Consider the following 27,306-nt stretch of genomic DNA (forward strand, 5'->3'; position numbering starts at 1 on the left):
ATTACGGGACTAAAAAATTTATTGCCAAGTTAGAATACTTTGCAAGAGCAAAATTCACTGCTTAAAAAATAATGACTGACGCATTATTGGTGAAATACGGCTTTTGTGTTTTCCATCGTGTTCTACAAATGCGATATGGAAAACTTTAAGTTATATGAACTATACAGAAGGTTATAAAATCTGTAAAACGCATGCTGAACTTTGAACTCCGCGTTTAAACTTGACAGAAAATGAGAATATGGCTTGAAGCTTTTACAAACATTTTTATAAACCTAAACTTTACCACTTCTAGAAAAATTCTAAAGTTAAATATTTATAAATGTTCTTCAAAATACATATGACCTTGAAAGTTTACTAGTTCAGCCTTTTCTCCATACCTGCTTGAGTTCAGATAGCCTAGGATCCAGAGGTCTGGCGCTGATGAGACTGCGGTACTGCGGGTCATGAGACTTGTTATAGAGGCACTGCATCTTGTCTATGTATGAGAGAGAGTCGAGGACCTTCAGGTGCAGACAGTGTATTTCCCCATTAACCACCTACACCCAAGGTTAGAGAAGATTACCTGATGTTAATAAATCTTATACAATGTAACTACCTCACCCTCTGTTTACATCAAACATGTGGATTTGTCGCGCCTGCTCAGCTAAATAGAAGCTGTTGTGTGCAAATGCTGCCAGCTACACAATTTACTGGCATGTAAGTATACGTAGGCAAAGGTACTAAATTACAATTTAGCTGTTGACTATGCCAGAATCGCTGCCCGTCGAAACAAATAGTTTTATGAGACACCTCATACTTTGTTTTAATTTTAGACCTAAAGACCACAATAATAAATACTAAAACATCATATTTAACATAAAGGCAAAAGAAGCTAAACATGACAACCTAAATTATATGTAAAAACTAAATTTCAAAGCAATAAAAAGTACAAAGAGATTTTTATTAGTTTTTTATTTTAGATACATGAAAATGTTGCGTTAGAAAAAATAATTTTATTATTTGTACATTTCATTTGAAATACACAAATAACAAAAATTTATGCGCTAATATATTTTCATTATTAATTTGTGCATTTAATTTGACATTTCAACCACATTTTTGTTTAAATTGCAAATAATACATAGTTTTGAAAAATTTATGACATTGTATACTGGAAATTAGGCGGCACAATTTGCATGGAAAAAATGTTACAAACCAAAGTTTGACAAACAAGCGAAAAGAGTTGTTTTACAGTACCACACCAAGGAAATGAGAGATTCGGCATGTGCTCCTTATCTAAGATTTAAGCAAAGTTTGATAACAACCACATTAAAAAATTGAGTCGCCATCAACCTTGCAGACTCTAGATCTGTTGCCATAGAATATACTATTGTACATAATAATATAGATGAACACTTGATACTCAGCTGCTGTAGTAACACTTATCTTGAATAGAGGTGTTAGCCATGCACTTATAACTTTGTTAGTAAAATGATCGATTTGTGTACCTGATAAACATTAGTTCATCTTGGACTAAGTTCTACAAAGACCTAAAGTAAAAGGAAATGTCACATGCTACCATATTGTTGCTGTGAGCAAAATGGAAAATTGGCCCAATATGTGTGGCTATAACGACAATAATCTGCATTTATCATTGACTAGAGCGTCTGCCATGAGTTGCCTTCCGCTTATTGGCACTCATGCTGAATAATTACAAATTATTCCTGAAGGAAATTACTTTGGATTTTTACAAAGTTGGCTATTTCCATCAATTTTCATAAAACTTATAGATTTCACCATAGCAATGATTAGCTAAAGAGCTTCGGATAGAAATTAAAATTCAAATTTCCTGTAGATGCTCATTTGGTTCCAAATACAGTCAAACATGGATAACTCGCCCACGGATAGCTCGAACACATGGTTAATTCGAACGGTTTCTTTGATCCGTTCCCACGTAATGATAAATTGCTATAGATAACTCGACCTCAACACTGTTAACTCGAACTGTTTTTTTCCCAACGGCTACCGAAACGGTTGTTATCACTTTAGAAAATCACTTTATTCCAAGCCATAGAGGTAAACCTCAACTTTTCGTAATTCATAAGCGTCGTTATTACCACCATCGGCAAAATATTTTTGTCAACGACTTTTCTAAAGGTTTGGTGAAATTTGATTTATACCAAACATCCGCTTAGCGATCGCCCTTCGGAAGCAAGGTAAAGTGAGGTAATCTCTGCATAAACTTCAAGAAAAATCGGCAAAATTGATCGTGGGTAAAACGCTCAAAAGAAAAAGATGTCTTTTCTTTTGAGCATTTCAACAACGATCAAGTTTTGCCAATGTCAATCTAAAAAATGTTCTGGCAATAACATCACCTCAAACAACAAACCAATCTCAAGTGATAGAAAAATCTCTATACTTTTTGATAAAAATGTTTTAAACTTTACATTAGAAGCATTTAATTTGAAACAAGCCATTTGTGCTTTTGATTTATATTATAGTTTGTATATGTGCATGTACATGTATCTACTAATAAATAAGTAAATACATGGACTTGTGACAGTGCTCTGATAACTTGAACGCTCTGATAATTCCAACACTTTCGCTCGGTCCCGTGAAGTTCGAGTTATCCATGTTTGACTGTACTGTGAATATTCCAGCAATGCGTAGACAGACAGGTGCTGCTCTCCAGTGATCTGATACCTGGTGATCTGATAGAGACCAACAGATATTAATCCCAATGCTTCACTGGCCAGAAGTTATTAGCACCCAATGAGAGGGAGGCAAAAGGCAGCTGTCAAGTGCTGGCTAGTTATTACCAGCATATGGCTTTTCAAAGCTGGTCGGCCATGATGAGACCTGGTGATTAGAACAAAGACCTGAAGGACAGGACTAGGTTAAAATAATCCTGTTTGCAAATACTTGTCTCCTAATTACTGATTAGTTCCGTTCAGAGGCCAAGGCCGCTGACTAAAAATTAAAAATAACTAACCCCAAATCAGTACTACCAACAGCTTTTCTAACCCCCAAATTATGTAAGTATTTTGGTTGTCAAAAAGCAAATCAGCAAGACACAATATGTAGTACAGTAACTGCATGTATAATGGTACCTGCACATTATCTTTAAGTTTAGAGGAGAAGCGAAGAGCACTTTCAATGGAACTGCCCATCTCTGAGAGCACCTTTCTTGTTACGATCTCCTGCACTGGTTCGGCCATGCATTGTTTGAACCTCTCCAAATCCTGTGAAAGAACCTCTAAGCTATATAGTTTATGATCCTACCTTAAAGGTTGACTTGCAACAAAATTCACATTACAGTTATTTGGTATCAAAAAATTCACCATGTCTTACTCTGTTGTGTTGTAGGTGCAAAATATGTGGGAATACGATTACAAGCTCTTAAAAGCTCAAAGACGAAAAGCCGCCGCAGATTGGAATCTCTTTATTTTTCTGACGTAGTCATGAAATTTGGTTATCATCTTGTCACGTGATGTTCTCACGTGAATTTAAAAGGCAATAAAAAGCTCAATATAAAACTTATCATAGCACTAGTTTATGACAAACACTTCGGGTTTTACCGAAGACCCCGTATCAAATATAGATGTTCGCTACTTTACAGTTTTGTTTCAGCTTGGTCTAATCGGCAAGTCATAATCTGATCATGTGACCCAATACTTCGCAAATAATTTCTGCAGCACTTTTCGATTATCACAAATGACCAACAGGCTCGTCATGATTATCAGACAATGACATGTACTCCTTCAAGCTAAGGCTAAAAAATTAAATGAATTTTTATGGTAAGTTATAAGACAGTGGTTCCCAACTGGTGGTCCATGGACCCCTAGTGGTCCACAGGAGGTTTTGAGGGGGTCCACAGGCTGGTGCCAGCATTAGTTTTCTAGCTAGTTACTTACAGCTCTATTTCTGTCTTATAGTGGTTAGATCAATGATATAAACCTTAAAAGGATAGGCGATGGCTATCATATGGGCGGTGGTTTAATAATCGAGCTCTGTTGGGATTGTACTAGCCTGGGTTTTGGAGCTAATGCAATTCTGGCGGAGTGGTCGCGTTGTCTTGGTAGGTTTTTGGGTCCAGGCTTTTATCACCTATGTGCATCAATCGCTGGAGAGTACCTGATTTCCAGTTAGCAGTACAAAACAACAAAACCTCTAACCAGCTAACACGTAATTCTCTCTCTCCCTCTTCGATTTTAGCGATACACTAAGATCCATGGAAAATAAAACATTTCAATTTACAATGCATTGTTATAAACACAATATATTATGATGTTTATAAAGGGGTCCGTGACTTTTAGATAAGGAGCTCAGGGGGTCCAAGGCTCCAAGGTAGTTGGGAACGACTGTTATAAGATATCACTGCTAAAAGTGACAGCATTAAAATGACGATAAAATAGATCTGTAAGAATAATTGACATGGTTTTATTGAATGCGTGAAGTATATTTGGGAAATATTTTGACGAATAAGGTTGCATGAAAGTGTAAACAGAAACCATCTCCCACAACTACGTCACATTTGAGCCATTTTGGAAAGAGAATCCAAACTACGGCGACCTCGTGTGGCTGCGATTAACTGTTTGTTTTTGAGCTTTTAAGAGCTTGTAATCACATTCCCACATATTTTGCACCTACACCACAACAGAGTAAGACATGGTGAAATTTTCATATCAAATAACTGTAATGTGAATTTTGTTGCAAGTCAACCTTTAATACCAGCTTTAGCAGCTCAACATTGACAGAAAAAATTCGAAAAAGTTCATTCTATGGAAGTCAAGGAAATGTCCGGTAAAGATACTATTGATTATAATTGTTGGATATTCGGGCTAAGATCTCAGAGTTGCTTAGTATAATATCATAACAATGGCATAAAAATTCCATTAATTTGGATAATAGAAAACCCAAATGGAATCGAGAATCGAGGTAGTACATGGATAGTAAAATCTCTCGACTCTATCCTTACATACTTGTTATGTTGGAAGGTAATTAATATTTGGGGATTTGTGGTACTTCATAGATGGGCCAACATTTTTACCCCACAATTAAAAATAAATTGATCAGAAAGCCCCGAAACGAAATACAGTTATCAGCACATTTTTCCCTACAAGATGGGATAGTTTTAACAAGAGTAAATAGTGGTAACAATCTTTTTTGAAGTTTTTAAAATTCGAGATTAAAAAAATCGGAAATTTGTCATAAATTATTTCTCTCCACTATACTTTCCTGACAAACATTAGTTACAACCTACATTCAGTGCTACTTTTACTACTAAATGAGGATTCAGAGTCTCAATGAGATAAAATATTTGCAACATCTTACGCACAAAGTCGAGACATACGATATTCCTGATCGGCATCCATTTTGAATATAAAAGTACTGAATCAAACAACTGTATTTTTCATATTTCTAGTTATAAAATAGTGTAATAATTGGTGAGCTGAAAAGCCATTTTGTTTACTTTTTGTGGAAAAAAATTATAAGTCTTCTAGTACAAGTCAAGCAATACCACTTTTCCTGATATCGCGTCGAGCAGCTTCTAAAGTGGCATCCCACATCGAATACACTATGTCGTCACTGATGCCACTAAAATGGTGTGCTGTAGCTAGCGAAAGAGTTAATAAAATTATTACCTCTTCAAATCTCTGAACTTCCTTTCTTAGAGCATCTTGGAATGCTGCCTCTGTTTGCCTCTGCAGTTCTAACTCAGCCATTTTTTTCTGATCTATTCTTCGCCGTCGTTCTACATCCTCTCGTTCAGCTTGTCGCTCCAATCGCAGTATTTCAGCCTGTAAAATAACATAACAATGCACAATAACTGGAACAATTAGAAAAGATAATAACACCAACCTACTGATACGTCACAAGCTACATGTATAGAAATATCTTCAGAAAAGCAAAATAAATCAGTTAAATTAAGAAAATGAAAATGAAGGATTGCGCATCGGAGCCTGCAGTAGAGCTAGAATCGAGCGTACTCTAGCAGACGACAAGATTTGGTATGGAATACCAGAGTTCATTTAGATACTTCTGACTCTGACTGCAGTCCTCCTGCAAGTGCTATTTTCACTTGATCGGAACTTTCACTTGAAATCAGGTTACTTACTGCTGTGGAAGATATGATAATTATGATAAAACTTAAATTGGTTAAAATGTCATAAACTCGCCACCTCTCAACGCCTACTGATAATTGGTTCTAACTGCAGTTGAATCACAGGCTCACTCATCTAGACTAACAAACTGGCCTCAAGCAACGTAGGTGGCCTACCTAGGATAAAGTGTGATCAACCTTAGCTATTCCTACTAGGTGGGAAGTGGTAAAATAACCTTGTCAGCCAGACTATATGGGGAGTAGTAGAATCACCTAGCCATCCCCACGAAATGGCAACAAGTAGAACAACCTGACCATCCCCTCTATGTGGGAAATGGTATCCATCTGGTCATTCATAGTAAGTAGGAAAGGGTGAGTATATTCAAACCTGCTCTCGCTGTGCTCGGTTCTCTGCTTCTGCTAATTCTTCTCTAACAGAATCAGCTGGAGGTGCCACTCGCTCCTCCTGCGGTTCCTCGGGCTGAACTGGATGCTGGAGCTGCTGAGATGGTTGGATTTGGTGAAGTGATTGCTGTGGCTGGTGGAATGGTTGCTGTGGCTGGTGAGATGGTTGCTGTGGTTGGCTGAATGGTTGCTGGGAAGGTTGCTGCGGTTGGCTGACTGATTGCTGTGGTTGGTTGAATGGTTTCTGTGGTTGGTTAGATAGTTGTGAGAAAAGTGATTGGTGCGGTGGTTGTCGAGATTGTTGAGACTGTGGCTGTGACATCTTCTGCGATTGCTGAAAATTTGAAGTTGACTGAGAAGGCGGATCGACAGCAGGTACCTACAATGCATACGAAACACAATTATTCAAACCATGTGTCCAACTCTGAGTGAGTAATATGGAGAGCTCACTACCGGAATCAAGGTTTGCTCATAAAGCTGTAACAATGATCTACTGCACGCACCTTTTCAGGTTCAACCGCTGCCGCTAACGATGCAAAGGATCCGCTAGAGGAGTTCTTGCTAGCAGACGTGTTCAGCCCGAACCCACCAAAAGCTGTGGTGGAGACTGGAGCAGGAGGTTTAGCGCTTGTAGCTCCAAATAGTGATGCTGCTCCTGGTGCAGCACCAAAAGCTGCGGTGGAGCCAGGAGGTTTAGTGCTTGCAGTTCCAAATAGTGATGATGCTCCTGGTGCAGCACCAAAAGCTGTGGTGGAGACTGGAGTGGAAGGTTTAGCAGTTGTAGTTCCAAATAGTGATGATGTTCCTGTCGCAGTACCAAAAGCTGCTGTTGAGACTGGAGCAGGAGGTTTAGCGGTTGTAGTTCCATTTACTGATGTTCCTGGTGCAGCACCAAAAGCTGCGATTGAGACAGGGGGTTTAGTGCTTGCAGTTCCAAATAGTGATGCTGCTCCTGGTGCAGTACCAAAAGCTGCGGTGGAAACCGGAGGTTTAGTGCTTGCAGTTCCAAATAGTGATGCTGCTCCTGGTGCAGTACCAAAAGCTGCGGTGGAGACTGGAGGTTTAGTGCTTGCAGTTCCAAATAGTGATGCTGCTCCTGGTGCAGTACCAAAAGCTGCGGTGGAGACTGGAGGTTTAGTGCTTGCAGTTCCAAATAGTGATGCTGGTCCTGGTGCAGTACCAAAAGCTGCGGTGGAGACTGGAGGTTTAGTGCTTGCAGTTCCAAATAGTGATGCTGCTCCTGGTGCAGTACCAAAAGCTGCGGAAGAGACTGGAGCAGAAGGTTTAGCAGTTGTAGTTCCAAACAGTGATGATGCTCCCGGAGCAGTAGCAGAAGTTGGTTTCCCACCAAACAATGGCGTCTGACCAGCCGTTGAGGGTTGAGCTGATCCTGAGAGCTGGCCGAGAGCTGCTGACTGCGCGAAGGCGGGTGGCTGGGAGAATGCTGAACCAGTCGATTTGAAGACATTCTGCTGAGGAGCGCTGGGTGCTGTAATATGAGCTACTGGCAAAGTCAGGGGCTGGGGTGGAGTTACTAGAGTATGTTCAACACTTGGTAGCCTGTTGATGGCATTGTAAAGTATGAGCGACCCGTCAGTACTCAAGAGACATAAGACGGGAGACGGAGGGTGTGTATAGGAGTCCGCTACAACAATACACGCTCAGAGATATGGAGCAAAGGCTACTAAGAAATACTCAACCCTTTCACAACCATACGCGAGTTTATGCAAATTCTATGATAGACTGCTGTAGACACACTATTGCTGCGGTTGCCTAGTAACTGAATATTAATGGTTTGTGACAACATAACCTACGGACATTAGTATTCCTAAGGCGGTAAAAGCGTTGTCCAATGACTTTCTAAAAATTAGCCTATATTTGGGAAGCAAATTATAATTGTTGATCAGGAAATTCCAAGTCACAAATGAACTTTTTTTCCTGGCGATCAAACTTTTTATTAGTAACATGGCTCCCGCAAGTATCTCAGGGGTTAGAAACAGAATAGCTTTTGTTGATGACATTATAGCTGATGCAGATTCAGAACTAATTGAATACTCAGACAATGAAAGTGACAGTACTGACTCTGATGGTGGTGAAAGTAAGTTTTGTAAGAGTAAGGAACATTGTAGAGAATTGTTATAGCTTTGTAGCGATCGTAGCTTCACATAGCTTCAGCAATGCATATAGTATAGACACATTGAATTTTTGCATAGTTGTGTTTGTTAACATGTTGGCAACATAAAATGTATGACAAAAAGGTTCTAGATAGGGTTTGAAATTGAAAAAAATTGTATACTTATCACATGCAGCCAAATCGTTGATTTCTAGTAAAATGGCTGGCAGTAGGACAAAAGCTATGTGTGTACACGGATGGTAATGAAAGGGTTTATGAAAGACAGATACTTAATTAAAAATGAACTTGCACAACATTTTAGCAGATTTCACCGGGTGCTAGTATTTTTCTCCAATTACCAATCAAGTAACAATTATTTACGATGGCTTTTGATGTTTGTGGTGATCTAACTGCCAGGATGTTTCAAGGTTAAAATTGACAAAACTTGATCGCAATTAAAATGCTTAGAAGAAAGATGCACGTGAAATGACATCACTAGTTGCTATCATTGCTATAGTTGATATCGGCTATTGCGTTCAAGTTGCAGTTTTACGTGTCTCTATTCTGTCAGATTCTTTGCAACTACAGACGTCATAATCACAGTTTCGCTTGATCTGAGTGTTTCAACTGCAATGAAGTTTTGTCGATTCTAATCTTGAAACATCCTGGCAGTCAGACCACCTCCAACATCAAAAGCAATTGCAAATGGTAGAAAAATAAGGATACTTTCTGATAAAAGCTATTAAAATTTTGTGCAAGTTTATCTTTAATGACGTGGAGTGTATTTCACTTATTATTATTTCACTTATTATTATTATTTCTCCAATAAGACTATTGGAGTTGTTTGAGCAGATTTAATTTAACCACAAGATGATGTTGAATGAGTTAATACATTGAAATCTAATTATAAAATAAGCTAAGAGATAGAGTGACGCAGCAAGCTGTTGGAATAAGGGCTACAAGAACAATAATCATAACATTTCGAGAATAGGATCATACCTCGACATACTAGTGTTCCAATATATGAGAAATTTGAGATACGAGGAGAATTCCGAGCAAACTTTTGTTTTGAGATATGAAAAATTTGAAATACAAGCAAAAAAGACGGTTCAAAAAGTCTTCTTCAAGAAGGAGAGGTCCAGAGCAACAGGATTAACTCTTTGCATACCGCGAGCTGCACAGTGCGGCTCGGCACATCACCACCACATCACCTTGGTATCTGCACCAAGAGTCGCATGGTGCGGCTTCAGTAGGCTGCGTACTAAATGTTTCCAATTAGCGAGTAGTTACCGTAAAACCTCTAATTGAATGTCACCCTTTAATTGAACACTGTCTCTATTAGGCCACCGCTTCTATTTGACTTTCACTATAGGAGAAGGATTGAACAATACAGCGCCACCCTTTCATTGAACACCGCCTTTATTTGAATGCCACCTCTAGTTGACCGCCACTTTGACATTCTTTGATCATTACGAACCCATAATATCAAGGGATCAGTAGAAAAAGCGTCCACAAAATGGTGCTAATAATGACTCGGTTACATCAATAGCAATTAATGCTTTCATTGTTTCTGTTCGTATTGAAGTCCGCTTTCGAATTCCAAGCTTTTCAGTTTTTTCGTTAAAACTTTGAAAGCAACACCATATAAATAATTAATACCTGTATCAGGCAATTGGGAGTTCCTTGTTTAACGCTTTTGAAGTTTGATACTTTGACGTAGGTGAAAAACGGTTTACATTTATAATGGTATACGAACGACTAGTTTTAGGCTAAAAGTTGCGCTTAGCACCCACCCAACTAAAAGTTTACCAAGATCTGTGCGAAATGCTCTGCTTTACTATGCGCAATTATTTCTGCTAAAAAATTGTTTGACGGTAATATTGACTAGTCAAGCAGCGCAGAAGACTGGTTAAGGTCAGAAGACATTGTGGAAAGTATTGAACAGCCAGAGGAAGATGAAATCGTTCTAAACTAAAGCAACAATTAGAACGCAACTGACCGAGAAAACAATGCAAATATTTTTGTTTCAAAAATGAGAATTTTTATTTCTGCATGTATTATAATTATGGTTTGTTTAAGTCACTTGTTCTTGAATATATATTTGTAGAATTTGATAGATTATTATTATAAAACTTATAAATCTGCAGATGTATAGAATATTATTTGAGAGCATCCTTGCAGTTATCTTAACTCAGCTTACAATGTATCGAGACTCATAACTTCTCTTCTATTGCACATAAAGAGTCAGTTTCGGCTACAAACTGTAGTAAGCCTATCACTGAGTGCAATGAGCTTTTATGCAACATTGTTGAATATAATTATAAAATAAAAACATGTCTTCAAAATTTGAATGGAACAAAAAATTGAAAGCTCCAACAAATTGCAATGCAGGGCACAGGCTATATCATTGGAGTTTAATTGCAAGTAATAGATAAAGACTAGTAGAGATATTTCTAGGCTTCCCAATGCATATTCATTTTGAGATCTATGACAAGTTGGAGTTACGTTAGGGTTAATGTCACTCCACCCGAAGGAAAGTGCAAAATATGGACGACATTCGCTTTGCCCGTAATAGAGTTAAGTTTATCTCCCTAAAATTTTAACGACCAATTTGAAACATACAACGCCAGCCTCTATTTAAACATCACCTTTATTTGACCGCCACTATAGGGAAGAGTTAAAAAATAGAGCGCCATGGCGTTCAAATAGATGTTTTACCGTAATTAATTAGACTATCGTGTCTATACTTAACTGAAAGAAAACCATCATCCATCTGCGTTGAGCCAATAGAAACTTGTTTACAGCCTACCCTAAGCTTAGTTTCGTTTTTCAGAAATTGTATTTTTTATTAAGATTGCTTCTTCGCAATAACCAGCCGTGTCAGACGCATTAAAGTTACGGACGATTCACTAATTTTAGATGAATGGACTTCTTATGATTCTTCATATTTCTTGATCGATAGTACTTGTGAGAGTGAGTATTCTATTGCGAGCAGTAATAACAATGCTGTAAGCTATAATAATATTGATATCTAGTCGGACTGAGAATATACTGAAGGTAGTAGAGAAAAAGTCTGACACAAAGTGTCCGAGCTCATTCTGCAACACATTTGCAACCTTTTTTAGCATCAGCTGGTGTAAGAGTTTGTGCTGATTAGTTTGTTATTGAATTATTTTTGATAAACCATGTGGTTTAAAAATTATGGCGTCCTTGTTGAGATTGAAAAAAATTGATATGTGTCTTTGTCAAATACAGTAGACCCTCCTACGATGTATACCTTTTATAACCTAAACTCCAGATAGCGCAAAAAACTTATGCAAAGTTTTTGCTTCGTACTACATAAAAAAATCATTTAATGGCAAGTGTTAAGTAGGGAAAACTTCTCAAATTCGATTTGAATATTAACATATTTCACAACACTTGTGAGATACAGGCAGACGGCGAACAAGCAGCCACCAATTTTTTTATAGTAAAATATATTTGTGCTTGCTTTATTGTAAACGTATAAAGTATTTGTTATTAGTTTTACTTTGCAGAATAAACGTTGCTGTCTAAAAAAATAAACAAATCATTGTAAAAAGACGAATATGTGCGTTCCTCATCAACTTATTGTGAAATTACTGTTTATTAGTCTAGAAAACCTGTGAAATTGATCAGAAAAGAGACAAGTTGTCGATGCAACCTAATAATACTGCAGTTACGATACAGCCAACAAATTAAAAAATCAAGTCTAGTTTTTTTTGCATGGCCAAAGGGTGAGTGTGGGGAGATTTTTGGAATGGATAAGACAATTAACATGTATTTTATTGTTTGCATAACGTAAATTCCCGTGAATGTTCCCGGAATGGATTATTTACATTGTAGGAGCATCTACTCAAATATCTAATTATGTTCTGATAAAAAGATTAATTTGGTAGTGAAAGAGCTAAACCAGATACCAAGTTCAATACTATAATAATATGGCGAAGTGTACATATCGAGAAGACAAATGGTGACCGCTTCATATGCTGTGACCACGGATATGTGCTTTATGAAGTGTACGAGAACCAGGCTTACTAGCATAACAAAAGCTTTTAATAACTGGGAAGGCAGAAGCTAGCCATATACCATTAAGGTACAACTAACAGAAATGTACTGACAGCGACTGGCAAGGGGTAAGAGTATACTCATAGAACTCACTAAGCGCGAGGGAGGAAGTTGAGTTGAAAGAGATCGCCAGCCCAAGGGCTGAGTGCTCCGTGTAATTATCTTCCGAGTGCATCGGTACAGATATACGAGCCGTGTCGTCCAAGGTCGCCACACACCACTGGTCTGTTGACTTCTCATGCACCAGCATGACAGCATCAATCGCATTTGATGTCATCGTCACGACCATCTCCCTAGTCAAAAAATTAGAAAGTGATTTCTCACGACTTCCCAATAGTTCAAGTAACCTTATTCAACAACCCTACATGTAGCTTCGAGTTGATCCGCGATACTAGCCTAGGCTTTTCTAACTATCTAAAAGTGGGAATCAAGTACTTGTCTACATTCTATTACAGAAATACAGATACAGAAGAAATACAGAAGTACTTGCTTACCATGCGTATGTTGCTTAAATAACCAGCATGGCGTCTACACTTGTCTCTATTACCTATATACCTAGCTTCACCATAACTGTCATACCGAAGTACTTGCTTATACTTGCCCCCTTTTTGCCTAAACTGGTGATAAAGTTTTTTCACAATAAATACTAAACAATCACTTCGCAATTATGTGATATATCATAAAAATTTTCACGCGTGAATTTAATGAAGCTGCCTCAAAGTTTTCTATGATACAAACTCATAAGGTGTCTGAAGTAACTGTAGTACACAATACTCCACCATTGCCTACCATGGAGCAATAGATACTCCACAATTTCCTACCATGGAGCAATAGATGCAAAGTGTGTCATGTTGACTCTGGATCCTGGAGAACAGAGCCAGATATCAGAGAAGTCAGTATAAACTATTGGCTTGTCTTTCTGCAACAACCAGATCGGTAACAATGTTTATAAGCAGATTAGACGTAGCGATGAGTGTCCTGGAAATACGATGAATACTCAAAAACACTTCATAACAGAATATTCATAAGGTTGACTCCAATTATATCAGTTAAGAAGTAATCAACATGCAAGCTTGTAAATTGAATGCAAGAGGACAGAATGCCTGTGACAACTGCAAGCTGTTTGCCAGAGTAAAACCTCAGCAGGAAGACACAAGCTCTGCATGACATGATCTGAAAGCATTGGATTTGCTAGGTAAATGACTTGATCGCTCAAGATGGCACAGAATTGTTGCCATATCATCTGCCATTGCTATCAAGACACATGTATGAAGACAAATATCCATAGACTCAGTGCTATAAAATACCAGAGTGTGATCGAACAGCTGACCTCCTTTAGCTCTAAATCAAATCAGATCAAACTAAGAAAGGAATAACCAAAATAGCCTGAGATTCATCGACCAGAAATCAGATAAAATTAAGAAAACAATAATAGACTATCAAGTCAGAGAGTTATTTAGGATTGAACATTGTCTTTCAGGTTATGCGACTTAGTATTCAGCTGACTCAGCATGCTTGTTTGTTAAGTTGCTAGCGAAATTCTACATAGCCTGTGATCTACATATACAGCAATAATCTACATAACATCTAGATAAAAGCTCCTATATCAAAGAGTTACTGCTAGCGGTAGACACCAAGAAACAGGGTAATCAGGGCTTAACTCACTCCATGCCTGACTGTCATAAAATGTGGCTCTTTTGGTGAATCTGAGCTGTCCAACTCAGTTCTCTCTCCAAAGACAGCAAAGTAGGTGTAGGTTGACTGCCAGAAGAGCCCGATAACTACAGAAATATGAAACAGATTTATAGTAACTCGGGCTACCTAACTCACAGGAGCAGATAACTTCACAAAGATTTCATCAGATACGCTCCCTGAAATCCCAAGAAGAATCAGGCATTACTGATGAGCCACAGCATCGCTTCTTCATATTACGAAAAAACCTCCGAATAATCAGAAGGTATAAATAAGAGGTAAAATAGAGGGTTGATAAAATTGAATCCATAGTTAGCACCCACCGCATGAACTGTTAAGTACCTGCGAGAGAGGACTGCTCTGGAGGGGCTGGTATAGTGAAGGTTGTTTTACCAGTTTGATCAACCCTGACGATAGCTCCACTGAGAGCCCCTACCGCTAGTTGCTTCCCCTTGGGGCTCCAAGATAGGCATGTAGCTTGTTCTGTGAGATGGATGAAACATGCACTGGGTATTAAGTCACTGATGCTTTGAGATTTGTAAGTGTTAGTAACGATCAATTCTTGAGCTTATAATTTGAAATGAATTAGCCATGCCAACTACCGTACATACAGTAGGCGCTCCTGCAACGTAAATCATCCATACCAAGAACAGTGAAATGCATGTAAAGTGTCTAATCCATCTCAAAATCTTCTCAAATTCACTCATTTTGCCTCCCAAAAAAGAAAAACCAACCTTAAAAGTTTAATCTAATGACTGTACCATAACTGGAATATCCTTCTCTCATTATTCTTATCACTTTCATTTGGTTTAGGGTGCATGATTACAATTATTATATATTAAGTTAGGGGAGTTCAAACATTCAATGTCAATTTAAATCGATTTTTTCAGTCTCTCTTCCTACGCTGCAAAGAATAAATTGTTTTTGTTTAAAATGAAGTAAAACAAGAATATATATTTCCTAGAGAAGGAGCCGTGTTTCTCTGCCCTTTCATCCGTCCAAAATGAAGGGTTAGAGGTCAGGATAAAATATAGCTTGCAACAAGACACCGACTCGTGATATTTAGCTTGGTCCACCAACACTCGAACACCAACACCAATCGATCACCTTTAAGTATTTATGAACAATAGCGCAGCTGTGATATCATCGGCTCGCTATAACTTGACCGGATGTAAGAAAAACGCGAGATCGCTGGGAGGGATCTTCTCATCACTCTTTTACGGCTAGAAGCTCGGTGAGTAAAGACGTATTTGTTTTGTCTCCTGCTAAGTAACGACTTGTTAAGGACCCCTAGAGTAGCTTTAGTTCACATACTAGTATATATAATAGAGATGCCTCTATACACTGCCCTCTCTTCCAAATGAAGCAAGAGAGAAACAATATTTTTAAAGCTATGAGACTCTTGTTATTCAAATTGAATTTGAAACTTGCACTCACTTTACGCTTTACCTTATATTTTCATACGAAGCAAAAGGTTTACAGAAATTATTTATGTTAAAAGGAATTTATGCACAAGCAGGTTTACGTTATGGGAGCGAATACTGTATCCAATTTTCTAACAACTTTCACTTCTAATCTTCCTACTTCCTAAAAAGTGTCCTTAACTGGCATTCATAGACATCTAACAGTAACTACTATATTAACATAGTTGAGTAGGGACGATCATAAGAATACAAGTGAGACAGACCAGCGAGTTGAACAGGGCTTTGCTTAGCAGTGGATCCATCGATCGTGCAAAACTGAACTTGGAGGTCAGAGAATATTACAGAGAGAAGGGTGGGACTGGCTGGATTCCATGCTAAGTCCATAAGGTGTACCTTGGCGCTGCCGGGATAGATCACCGCTGGTGGCTAAAAACACCATCAAATTTAGCAAAGTCAATGTCATCAGATTAGCTAAGAGTTGGTTTCTGTTTGTTGGTATTTATTAAAAGTTAAACAATGAAAGTACATGATAATAGAGTTAGTTTGGCTGATCTACTCATCAAAGACCAAGGATTTGGACTTGTTTATAAAACTAGGGAATTTATAATCAAGTACAGTGCACCCTCAGGATACAATTACCCTGATATACGATTTTTTCACTTTACAAAGTTGAACACGGTGAGATTTTCACCTCATCATACAAGTTTTATTTCACCATACAAATTCAAGAAAATTTTCACCGAAGTTCAAATTTGGCAGTCGGTGTGATTATTACGTACGGCGAAATAACAAAGACGCCGAAATGCTGCTCGCCGAAAACATTTCCACGTTTAGAAGAGACTCAATGACTGACTTTTTTCAGGTCAGCATTCCCCGTAGAAAATTTTGTGAAAAGTGCGTTAGCAAGAGCAAATATTAATTTTTAGCGTTATACTCCCTTTTACTATAAACTTCTATTCAGGATACATATATAACTACAAGTATCTATGTTTAATTTGTTAGATATGGATTCTGAGACCGATACAAACGCTACAAGATGAAGGAAAAATGATTTCTATGACAACAAAGTTGGAGGTCATAAATAAATAGGAAGAAGGCACTCGTATTGTTAAGGAAGTAGAAGAGACAGAAAAGCCTACATCGGCAGAAAAATTTCAAGTATTTAATTTACTGTGAACTGGTACATAAAAATTAAACTGTACAATGTATGTATAACGTATATCATTAATTTATTTTCTTTGTGTGGCATCTTTTTCATGTTTTATTCACTTCATTTAGTTGACGCATCTACATGATTTCCTAGAACTTGCCAAAGCCCTGCCTTCAAGGGTATAAATATGTACAAACCTCTGCATACATGTATGGTTACATTGATTCTTGTGCAAATTTCATACAAGACAAATTACTGTACAACATTCTCTCGATCCTTTTACAAGCGTGAGCTCGCTAGCAATTTTCTGCATTGTACCAGCATTTACACTGCACCAGCAAGCATCATCCTTAATAAGTGATCAAGTAAGCTATATTCTACATTGCACCAAATTAGCTTGTTCTCTTAGAGCACTCTCTGCACCAGCAGGAAAGCTGTGTCTTCCTGGCCATTTCTGCTTTTCATGACCCTAAAGTGTTAAACTTTTTCTTTCAAAACCAGTCAAAAAATTAGACAAGATTAGACAACTTCTTTTAGCCTGCTAAAAAATTCCATTTCATTATGTATTAAATTTATTTTCCAAGTGTAGAGTAACATAATTAGCATTGATACGTCTTTGCCTCCTCTCTGCTCTACTCACTACATGTACCAGCTCAAGTCACGTTACTCCAAAGGTATGTACGTACTGTATAGTAAATAAAATTTCATTTCTCTTTTCGATGGCCATTAAATGGTCAAGTGTGTGAAAGGCCGCTTTCTATAACTGCATCACTCGGCCTCTGTTGTTGAATTAGGTTGAAAAAGGTTTTAACTAGACACGCTAAATGTGAAAGCCAAGACAGGAACTGATGAAGAATAAAATTTTTGTGATATAAAGTTGAAATTCAGTAAAATAGTTGAAAAACATACTAAAACTTAGTTTCAAGTGTGAATTTATTAAGCTAAATTTATTTGAAATGAACTGAAAGTTTATACTATACATATGTCTTAAAGGTAAGAACTTTTTACCGTACGTACTGCTCTTGGTACACAAATTATGATGTTGCATTTTACAGTCTTGCAGATCATAACCACTAGGTGCACTTAATACAATGCAGCTACTGTAGGTAACTATAGTTACTAAAGTTAGCATATTATTTTGTTACTAATTTTCAATATGTACATCATTTTTATAAAATTTTGGATGATTTTCACCATTTATATTTTGCATTGTATAATTAAAATTGGTTTCTATACCCCTAGACGCGATTTTTTCACCATACGATGCCAACCTTGGAACAGATCAACATCATATCCCGAGGGTGCACTATAGAGCACTTCTACAAGTAAGTGGTTTTAGAGCTAAATGGAAATCCACAGTTGGCTTTGTTAGTTATGAATGTTCTAGCATCTCTCTCAGCATGGTTAAAACGTTCACCTCATCCATGCTGAACCTGAAGACTGGCAGCATTAAAGATTGTTACTTTTTTCCCTCTGATAGATTCACAAGCCAGTAGAAGCGAAAGATGCCATAAATTGTTTAATTGTTTTGAACAATATTTTTTGCTATCATGGTTCTAGCTTGCACTGAAGGTGTGCCGAGACAAAAGCGGGGTGACATTGACAGGGCATGTCCTGGTGTCAAAGAAGCTCACACCAGGACATGCTCACACCAGGAGCATGAGCATGTCCTGGTGTGAGCATGTCCTGAGTTTCTTTCACACTAGGAGCATGAGCATGTCCTGGTGTGAAATAATGATAATAATTTATAATCTTTATAATTACTTCCTTTGAATATCTAATCGCATAATTGTTTGATAATTGTTAGGTAAGCATGCAAAAGAGAACAACTAACAAACTAACTTACCCAGCAAACCCAAATTGAGTCTCGCAATGGAAGCTAAAGCCTAGATGAGAAAACATCATGTTACTCAACAAGAGTTTGTTTCACGACAATACCTTCTGTTCAATAATGTTGTATACGTATATGGCTGTTGTACCAGAGGCAGGAGCTACGTATATGGCTAACAAGGTTCCAACACTGTTGAAGGAAACATGTCGAGGCTGGACCCCAGTCTGGACATCCAATATAGGTTTAGGCTGCTCCGATGAACTTTGAGTCATCAAATCCTTGAGATTATAGATGTTAACACCTGTGAGAAGAGTCGCACCTTGACACAGAGGCAGCCAGCAGAAATAACAGGCTATTGTATAGAGTTACGATATCTTTGGTTGTTTATGGTTGGCGTAATTATAAAAATGTTATTGCAGTAGATCATTATTACACAGCGGTGATTGTAGTTATGGAACTACATAAAATAAACACGTTATCTGTTGTACATTCAAAGTATGTTAAGTATTTATTAGGAGAATTATGGTAATATGCACATAAATGGAAAGACAAGGATGTTCTACACATGAATATTATGAAATATCAGCTGATATTTGCCTTTTCAGCTTGGCTTTGGTAAAACATATCGGTATCTGCACATTATGACAAAAAACATCCCAAAAAACTAAGTTTATATTCGTCGACAAAATTGGCCGAATTTAACTTGATCAGTGAACATAAAAATGATAGTCAAGTAGATAGATGTTTATCGATGTTTAAGTAGATGTTTATCGATAGCCAAAAACATTTACATACTCCACACACACACCAATCCTTGCACTTGAATGTGTACGAAAGCATATTCAAAGATTCACCCAAAGATTGTCGGTTTGTTCCACTCTCATCACAAAAAGGCATATATTCAAGTGTAAAAAAGAAAATAATTATATAAACAGAGCAACGATGTAAAGAACTCAAGTACATAAAAGGTGATTAACTTGGGTCACTCTACAAAATGCAGCTTTGAGACTGACTAATTTTGCAAAAAGACGATTCGCACACTTATAAATTGCACTGGCTATAAAAGGCATAGGCCTATATAGAACAAAGCTACTAGCTGTGTAATGCAATTGCCACCAGAGTATATCAAAGTTGGCTGGCTCAAACGCTGACTTTAACTTAAATCCGTGACTTAAAGCTACTTCAAGATCCTCATCTACAAATTATTTTTCGAATAATTCTACCGAGTCATTTATCAGTTCAATTATTTTCCCCTTGTTTTCCTTTTGCGTACCACAAGGCATCAAAAAGAAATTTTGTTATCATAATTCCTTTGTTGAAATTCAACTTAAGTTTTTTAACTGAGAAATTTACATACTGGCCCAGGGTTATTTTCAGTCCTCTTAACACCAAAATTTATTATGAACTTTAATGTTAGTATCAATGTGAATTTGCAGCTAAGTTTCCAGCAACTATACCATCTTTGTTGCACAAATATAAAAAAGACAACGCAAAATTTTCACCTACTGAATTGACCCTATGCAGGATCAAACAATGTTCCGCAACAAGCTCTTTTTCTCACACTGATATTTAGGTGACTCATGAGTTGAGATCCAGAGCAGGCTGCTTAAAGAGCAAAAGGTGATGGATGTTTGATAAAAAATGCCACAAACCTGTGTCACATGCCACTGCTATAACACCATATTTATTATTTGCTGCAACTGCACTCATCCGAAAACTGTGTTGGGCAGGTTGTGAGCCCTTGCTAATCTTCACAGCATGATGCAGCTTGAATTGGAACTCCTAAAAATAAGTCATCTTGGCTAATTGTTAATGTTCCAGTAAACCGTGATCCTTATTAAAGACTGCAACTGCTAACATATTTATGTTTTAAAAAACATATCGTAAATGCATATTATATATTAAATAAGGATATTTAATCAAACATATTAAATAATAGTTTAGAAGGCAATTCTGTAGCTTTAGTAATACATGTGGTGCTAGGAAACTAGCTAACTGAACTTTAATAAAAATCACTGCGAGAAAGAAATTGATAAACATTGACAAACAGATATTTATCAATAATAATTTGTAAAGGGCAAATCAATAATAATTATAAGTGAACTATGACATGTTCAATAGCAAGCCTGAGGGCCAAGCATTGTCAGAAATCATACACTTTAAATCTGCCGTAGTATGTAACTCTTTCTGAATGCCTACTTGTATATACAAGTAGGCATTCGGATGCCTACTCGTAACTACTGATAGGCACACAGTTACCTATACATTATTTAGTCGTTTTTGTAATTAATAAATGTTTTAGTACAAAGTATAACCTATCGTGAAATTAGAGTTTATTTTCCACGGAATTGTTTTAGTCCCTCTTTATACGGGAAATATATAACATAATGTAAAACAATTTTAATATACACTACATCAACCATTTTACCTCAAGTTTGAAAGACTTATCAGGTGGCGCTGGAGCAGATGACATGTTAGCCTTTACCAATTTTTTCAAATGACTTTCCGTTTCTAAACTAGAAGCGCTGGTAGTTTCGATACACCGCACTACGGTTAAAAACAATAAACAACAAAAATTGAAAAGCTATCATAGAGCTGAATCTATAAAGTTACAGGTGTGCTAACAATCATCTCGTACTTATCAACAAATGCTAGCCTGTTTTACGGTCTTTTTAAATCATTGGCGCCTGACTCCTCCCGCTAGACCGTAACAGTTTTCACAAGAATAGACAACTCCGCCTATATTCCGCCTTACTTCAGACGTGCCAGATAAGAGTACGTAGTGGGCGGTAGTCCAAAGCAGAAGATACAAATGTACATGAATCTTTTTTGCTGCCTTATTAGTACCCTATATTTAAAGCCTAATCAGGCACAAAAAATTTAAATGTTGTATTTACCCATTTTCTTAATTTTTTAATGTTTCGATTGGAAGTTCAGTGCATGTTACGGCATGAGTAAATGAAATCCCAATAAACTCACTCTATGAATATTGGCCAAGTTAACCTAAAAAAATCAATGCCTACTTAGTTTGACTGATATGCATTTTGCTGAAAAAACAATTAGTTTTGTTTAAAACAATTATCTGTTGCGGTAGAAAATGTTTAATAGAACAATTTAGAATCCAAATGTCACCCAAACAAGTAAGCATGTCTGGTTGATCTTATCCCTGCCATGCCAAAGCCTTCCTCTGACCGGATCTTTTCCTTCACCCCCTCTTTCCCATTCTCTTTGCTCTGAATTTGCATACAACATTTCAATAATGCACTTATTGGTTCCCCAAATTAAATTGCTTGCAAAACCCCAATTTAATGCTGCTGGTCTTTTTAGAATTCAAGCTGACACCCAACTGTTGTTCCTTAGTTAGCTGGCCTAGGTTATGAGGTTGCAAGTAAAACCAATTAATACAGCTTGTGAATTGAGCCAAATTGGGCAAATGGACTATAAGCTAGTATGAAATAAATTGGTAATTGTAATTGTGTGATGAATAACTAACGTCTCTCGGTAAAGTTGTCGCACCCTACTTACAATGAGTGTTATGCTTCTACAAACCTAATTTGTAACTTTAAACTCACTGCAATCGACACAATGATATAATTTACACTCAGATAATTTTAACCGAAGGCTTATTTTAGCTGTTTTATATGTATACACATGTAAATGCTGATACAGTATGTTACATAGAATTGATTTATAAGTACACACATGTAAATGCTGATACAGTATGTTACATAGAATTGATTTTTAGACATTTAGGTCTTTAATATGTTATATTAGTTGTTCATTTGCAGGTTTTATCTTGTTATATAGCATTATACTGTTACAGTTTGTAGTGCTTACTTTCTGACTAGCTTTGAAATGCCCTTAATTTTTTAACTAGGTTGTGAGGGTAAACGCTTAGATAAACTCATAGACTTTCTAATAAAAAAGCATATGTATGTGTGCGTATGTTTTTGATTAAGAAATGTTTAACTCTAATAGGAACTTTCTTGAGAATTTAACATAAAACATCTGAGCAGAGAGATAAGATTAAATATTCATCTTCCTCTTTTCTGTCAGACCCAAAACTGCCTACTTACGGCCGCCATTCAACAAAACACTTCAAGAAAATATCTCGATACAAATATTATTAGGTAAAGCTCGGAGACGAAATTAGAAAAGAAAAAAGTTAGGAACTACAGAAGTAATTCTTAGCAGACTCAGCATGCCTTGTGATGAGAAGGTATGCTGATGGTTTCTAAGTTGTATGAACTATATTTACTCAAATGCTTAAAGATTAAATGCTTAAAATCCGGTTTTACTCAATTTATTAAAGAAAGAAATAACAGTCTTAGACACACCCTAACTGTTACTACAGCAAGCTCTAGTAATAGTTCAAAAGGTTGATGTAATAGTCTAGAAGGCTAACGTGTCCAGAAGGTTGATGTGCCCAGAAGGTTAATGTGCCCAGAAGGTTGATGTGCCCAGAAGGTTGATGTGCCCAGAAGGTTAATGTGCCCAGAATGTTAATGTGCCCAGAAGGTTGATGTGCCCAGAAGGTTAATGTGACCAGAAGGTTGATGTGCCCAGAAGGTTGATGTGCCCAGAAGGTTAATGTGCCCAGAAGGTTGATGTGCCCAGAAGGTTGATGTGCCCAGAAAGTTAATGTGCCCAGAATGTTAATGTGCCCAGAAGGTTGATGTGCGCAGAAGGTTGATGTGCTCAGAAGGTTGATGCGCGCAGACGGTTGATGTGTGCAGAAGGTTGATGTGCCCAGAAGGTTGATTTGCCCAGAAGGTTTATGTGTGCCCAGAAGGTTTATGTGTGCCCAGAAGGTTGATGTGCCCAGAAGGTTGATGTGCCCAGAATGTTGATGTGCCCAGAAGGTTGATGTGCCCAGAAGGTTAATGTGCCCAGAAGATTAATGTGCCCAGAAGGTTGATGTGCCCAGAAGGTTAATGTGCCCAGAAGGTTGATGTGCCCAGAAGGTTAATGTGCCCAGAAGGTTGATGTGCCCAGAAGGTTAATGTGCCCAAAAAGTTAATGTGCCCAGAATGTTAATGTGCCCAGAAGGTTGATGTGCCCAGAAGGCTGATGTGCCCAGAAGGTTGATGTGCCCAGAAGGTTAATGTGCCCAGAATGTTAATGTGCCCAGAAGGTTGATGTGCGCAGAAGGTTGATGTGCTCAGAAGGTTGATGTGCTCAGAAGGTTGATGTGCGCAGACGGTTGATGTGTGCAGAAGGTTGATGTGCCCAGAAGGTTGATTTGCCCAGAAGGTTTATGTGTGCCCAGAAGGTTTATGTGTGCCCAGAAGGTTTATGTGTGCCCAGAAGGTTGATGTGCCCAGAATGTTGATGTGCCCAGAAGGTTGATGTGCCCAGAAGGTTAATGTGCCCAGAAGATTAATGTGCCCAGAAGGTTGATGTGCCCAGAAGGTTAATGTGCCCAGAAGGTTGATGTGCCCAGAAGGTTAATGTGCCCAGAAGGTTGATGTGCCCAGAAGGTTAATGTGCCCAGAAGGTTGATGTGCCCAGAAGGTTGATGTGCCCAGAAGGTTAATGTGCCCAGAATGTTAATGTGCCCAGAAGGTTGATGTGCCCAAAAGGTTAATGTGACCAGAAGGTTGATGTGCCCAGAAGGTTGATGTGCCCAGAAGGTTAATGTGCCCAGAAGGTTGATGTACCCAGAAGGTTAATGTGCCCAGAAGGTTAATGTGCCCAGAAGGTTGATGTGCCCAGAAGGTTGATGTGCCCTATGACACACGTTTGTTTAGTTGTTTTTTATTGATCAATCACACATGCATGGTGCCTCTAAGTCCTCACTAGCTTCTTCTAAAACCCATTTCAACATGTGGATGTATATGCGCTGCATATCTACATTATGCTACAAAACTACGAAATCTATGCCTAGCAGCTAGATTTGAATAATTTGCACAAACACGCATGAAAAAAATGTGGTAACGTTGTATCCAAAACAAAAAACGCAGTGTGACTAGGAACTTCGTGAAATTCTATTTTAATATCCCAAATACCTCATGTGTTAAAGCACTATTTGTCATTTACATACTCTAATTGGTAAAATACAATGTCCTTTTTTGCCATTCATACGTGTTCTACATGTATCTAAGACTCCCCATAAGACAGCATCTTGCAGAGCACATTTGTCAAGTGTGAGGAAAGCTGATGTAATGATATCTATCGTCATTAGTAGTAAAACAATAAACAAGATAATATGCTTCAGTTGAAGCTCATAAAAACATGTTGTAACATGCAGTTTACAATTTAGTCATATGCTCATGCAATGTATAAACTTTTTACCCTCTAGGCTTTCTGTCAAGGTTAATTATTTAGACAACCTACTGTTATAATGCGTGCTCCAATGCATATAAGCTGCTATAGAATGTCACACAAATCAGTGATAGTGATACATGTAAGTTTTTATACTTAGCAGATATTGACAACAAGATGCAAAGATGGTTCTGTCTTCCTATACTAAAATCAGCACTTTATCAATAGCATACATATGTTCAAAAACTGCAAGTCTGAAATATCAGAGGAATTTCTGGTTTGAAATCAGCTCTGAAGTATATATCTCGCTGGCGCAATTTCCTTATACTCGTTCTATAGTTATACATATCAAGCAGATATACATTAATTGTGTGATTTTTATTTTAGTTTACGTAAATTCAAACAAATTTATTGTAAGTTTCAAACAAACTTTAGCTCATCCTTAGTCGATTGTAAGTTCATTTGATAAAGCTTGTGGTGGTAACGTGGGAGAATAGTCATTCGTCTAAGGCATTTCTTCGTCTAAAATATCTGATGTTGGTGGAAATTGGATGCCTGGTTTCTGAAGATTATCCGCTTGTGCATATACCACACTGAAACATACCACATGAATGTCATTGCAACACAACTTGTGATTCTATGCGAGAATTTGAAATCTTAACAATTTGATGTTTGCATGCTTTTCGACAGATGGATGTTTGTTTGTACCAAATCATATCAGACACTATAGTAAATAAGTAACTGAACCTTTTCATAACATTCATTGCTATAAACTGCCATCTTTCCTTAATTTTACTTTGCTTTATTATAGTATTATCCAATACTTTTTTGTTATGTAACAATTAAATAATATTGTATGTAGCATGTAGATAGGGTACAGAGTTAGACATGACTACCTATGTTCTCTAATGTTGGTATGCGTGTAAATACCAGTAGAAATTTATAGATTGTCTATCAGTAAACTTTACAAGTGTATGTATACTACTGATATCAATTCACAGTCAACTACAATTCATTTATTCAAAGGAAAGGTAGGTTCTAGAACGATCTTAAACTTGGTCTGAAGCTAAGAAGCAATATTTCTTAGTTTATGCTTGGTATATTCTAATAAGCTCATGAGAATACAGAAATAGTTGCATGCTAATATATTTGCCTAGCATATTACTAAACCTAGTCAAAGAATAGTAAGCTGTTCCTTGAGTGAAGTTGTATGTCTGCTGACAATTGTTTATGGAAATAGGTTGACTTTGGTAATATAGACAACATAGGGAACTGCTTATTTCGTTTATTACTTGAAGGAGACAGAGCCGAGCTCTTGCTAGTAGCTTGTAGTAGTCTAGTAAGGAAGGTAGCTACAGATTTCTGACTGTAGATCTTCAGGAACAAAGTTATCTCTTGCTGATGTAGTAGTTTGTAGATATATGAGAACAATTTCCACTAACTACTTTTACATGTAAATAGCTTTAAAAGTAAAGCTCAACTCAAATGGCTCAAAATTTCCTGATGTTCTGCTAATAAGTTCACCTTTGACTGGTCATAAAAATAGTCATACAATATTTTTGAATAAGCTACATAGTTGCAGAGAATAGAATTATAATAAACTTATTTATTTTTAACTGCTTAGAGTTGCTCCGTTTTTTTGGATGTGAGAGGTAAAGTTCCGGCAGTAAGTATGGTACTATCACTTTTCGGATGATCAAGCAATAATAAGCACTTTTGAAACATGCAACTAAATAGACCAAAGATAATTAAGATTGATTATCATATTAAATTAATCTCAAAAGACGCTCTTAACAAGTCATACTGGAACAATATAATGTGTATGCAGCTGCAAACATCAAACATTCTGTTAAATACTTCTCTGGGTTGTTTATAGTTCCGATATCCCTAGATATTGTTCCATAAATTAGGTGGAAACGCAAAAAACACAAAAAACATTTATAGTATCATGAAGAACAAAAAAAACTTTTTAGAACGTTCAAACAAAAGTAACCTAACACAAATTCCTTACCTTTCAGATTGTGGCTCGGCAACAGGAGCATCAGCAGGAGCATCAGCAGGTTGTGCATGACGAGAAGAGGTCGAACATGAGCCTGCTATGGAGAACTTACTAACCTTCACTAGAACAAATGCTATTATAGTTAATGCTAACACTCCACCAGCAGGTATTAAGGCAATAAGCTCCACTCTTTTATTCTCAGCATAACGTGTCTTAGATGAATTAACTCCTGGTGATTGTTTAGAGTCGGGTCCTACAAT

The 27,306-nt window shown here is 37.3% G+C and overlaps 1 protein-coding gene across 1 annotated transcript in view; it reads right to left on the reverse strand.

Annotated features, from left to right (window-relative positions):
• Positions 1-21,320, reverse strand: part of LOC137400381 (nuclear pore complex protein Nup214-like) — a 44,494-nt gene extending 23,174 nt beyond the window's left edge. The window contains exons 1-13 of the mRNA XM_068086708.1: positions 21,212-21,320; positions 20,436-20,565; positions 18,891-19,084; positions 16,066-16,228; positions 14,721-14,861; positions 14,352-14,467; positions 13,508-13,605; positions 12,780-12,979; positions 6,991-8,132; positions 6,471-6,866; positions 5,625-5,780; positions 3,090-3,221; positions 378-536 (exon numbers count right to left, since the gene is read on the reverse strand). Coding sequence (XP_067942809.1) covers positions 378-536; positions 3,090-3,221; positions 5,625-5,780; positions 6,471-6,866; positions 6,991-8,132; positions 12,780-12,979; positions 13,508-13,605; positions 14,352-14,467; positions 14,721-14,861; positions 16,066-16,228; positions 18,891-19,084; positions 20,436-20,565; positions 21,212-21,256 — 3,072 coding nt within the window. The 5' untranslated portion in view covers positions 21,257-21,320. The remainder of the gene's footprint in view (positions 1-377; positions 537-3,089; positions 3,222-5,624; positions 5,781-6,470; positions 6,867-6,990; positions 8,133-12,779; positions 12,980-13,507; positions 13,606-14,351; positions 14,468-14,720; positions 14,862-16,065; positions 16,229-18,890; positions 19,085-20,435; positions 20,566-21,211) is intronic.
• Positions 21,321-27,306: the final 5,986 nt, after the last annotated feature.

Source organism: Watersipora subatra, chromosome 7 (assembly GCF_963576615.1).
Source record: "Watersipora subatra chromosome 7, tzWatSuba1.1, whole genome shotgun sequence".
NCBI lineage: Eukaryota > Metazoa > Bryozoa > Gymnolaemata > Cheilostomatida > Watersiporidae > Watersipora > Watersipora subatra.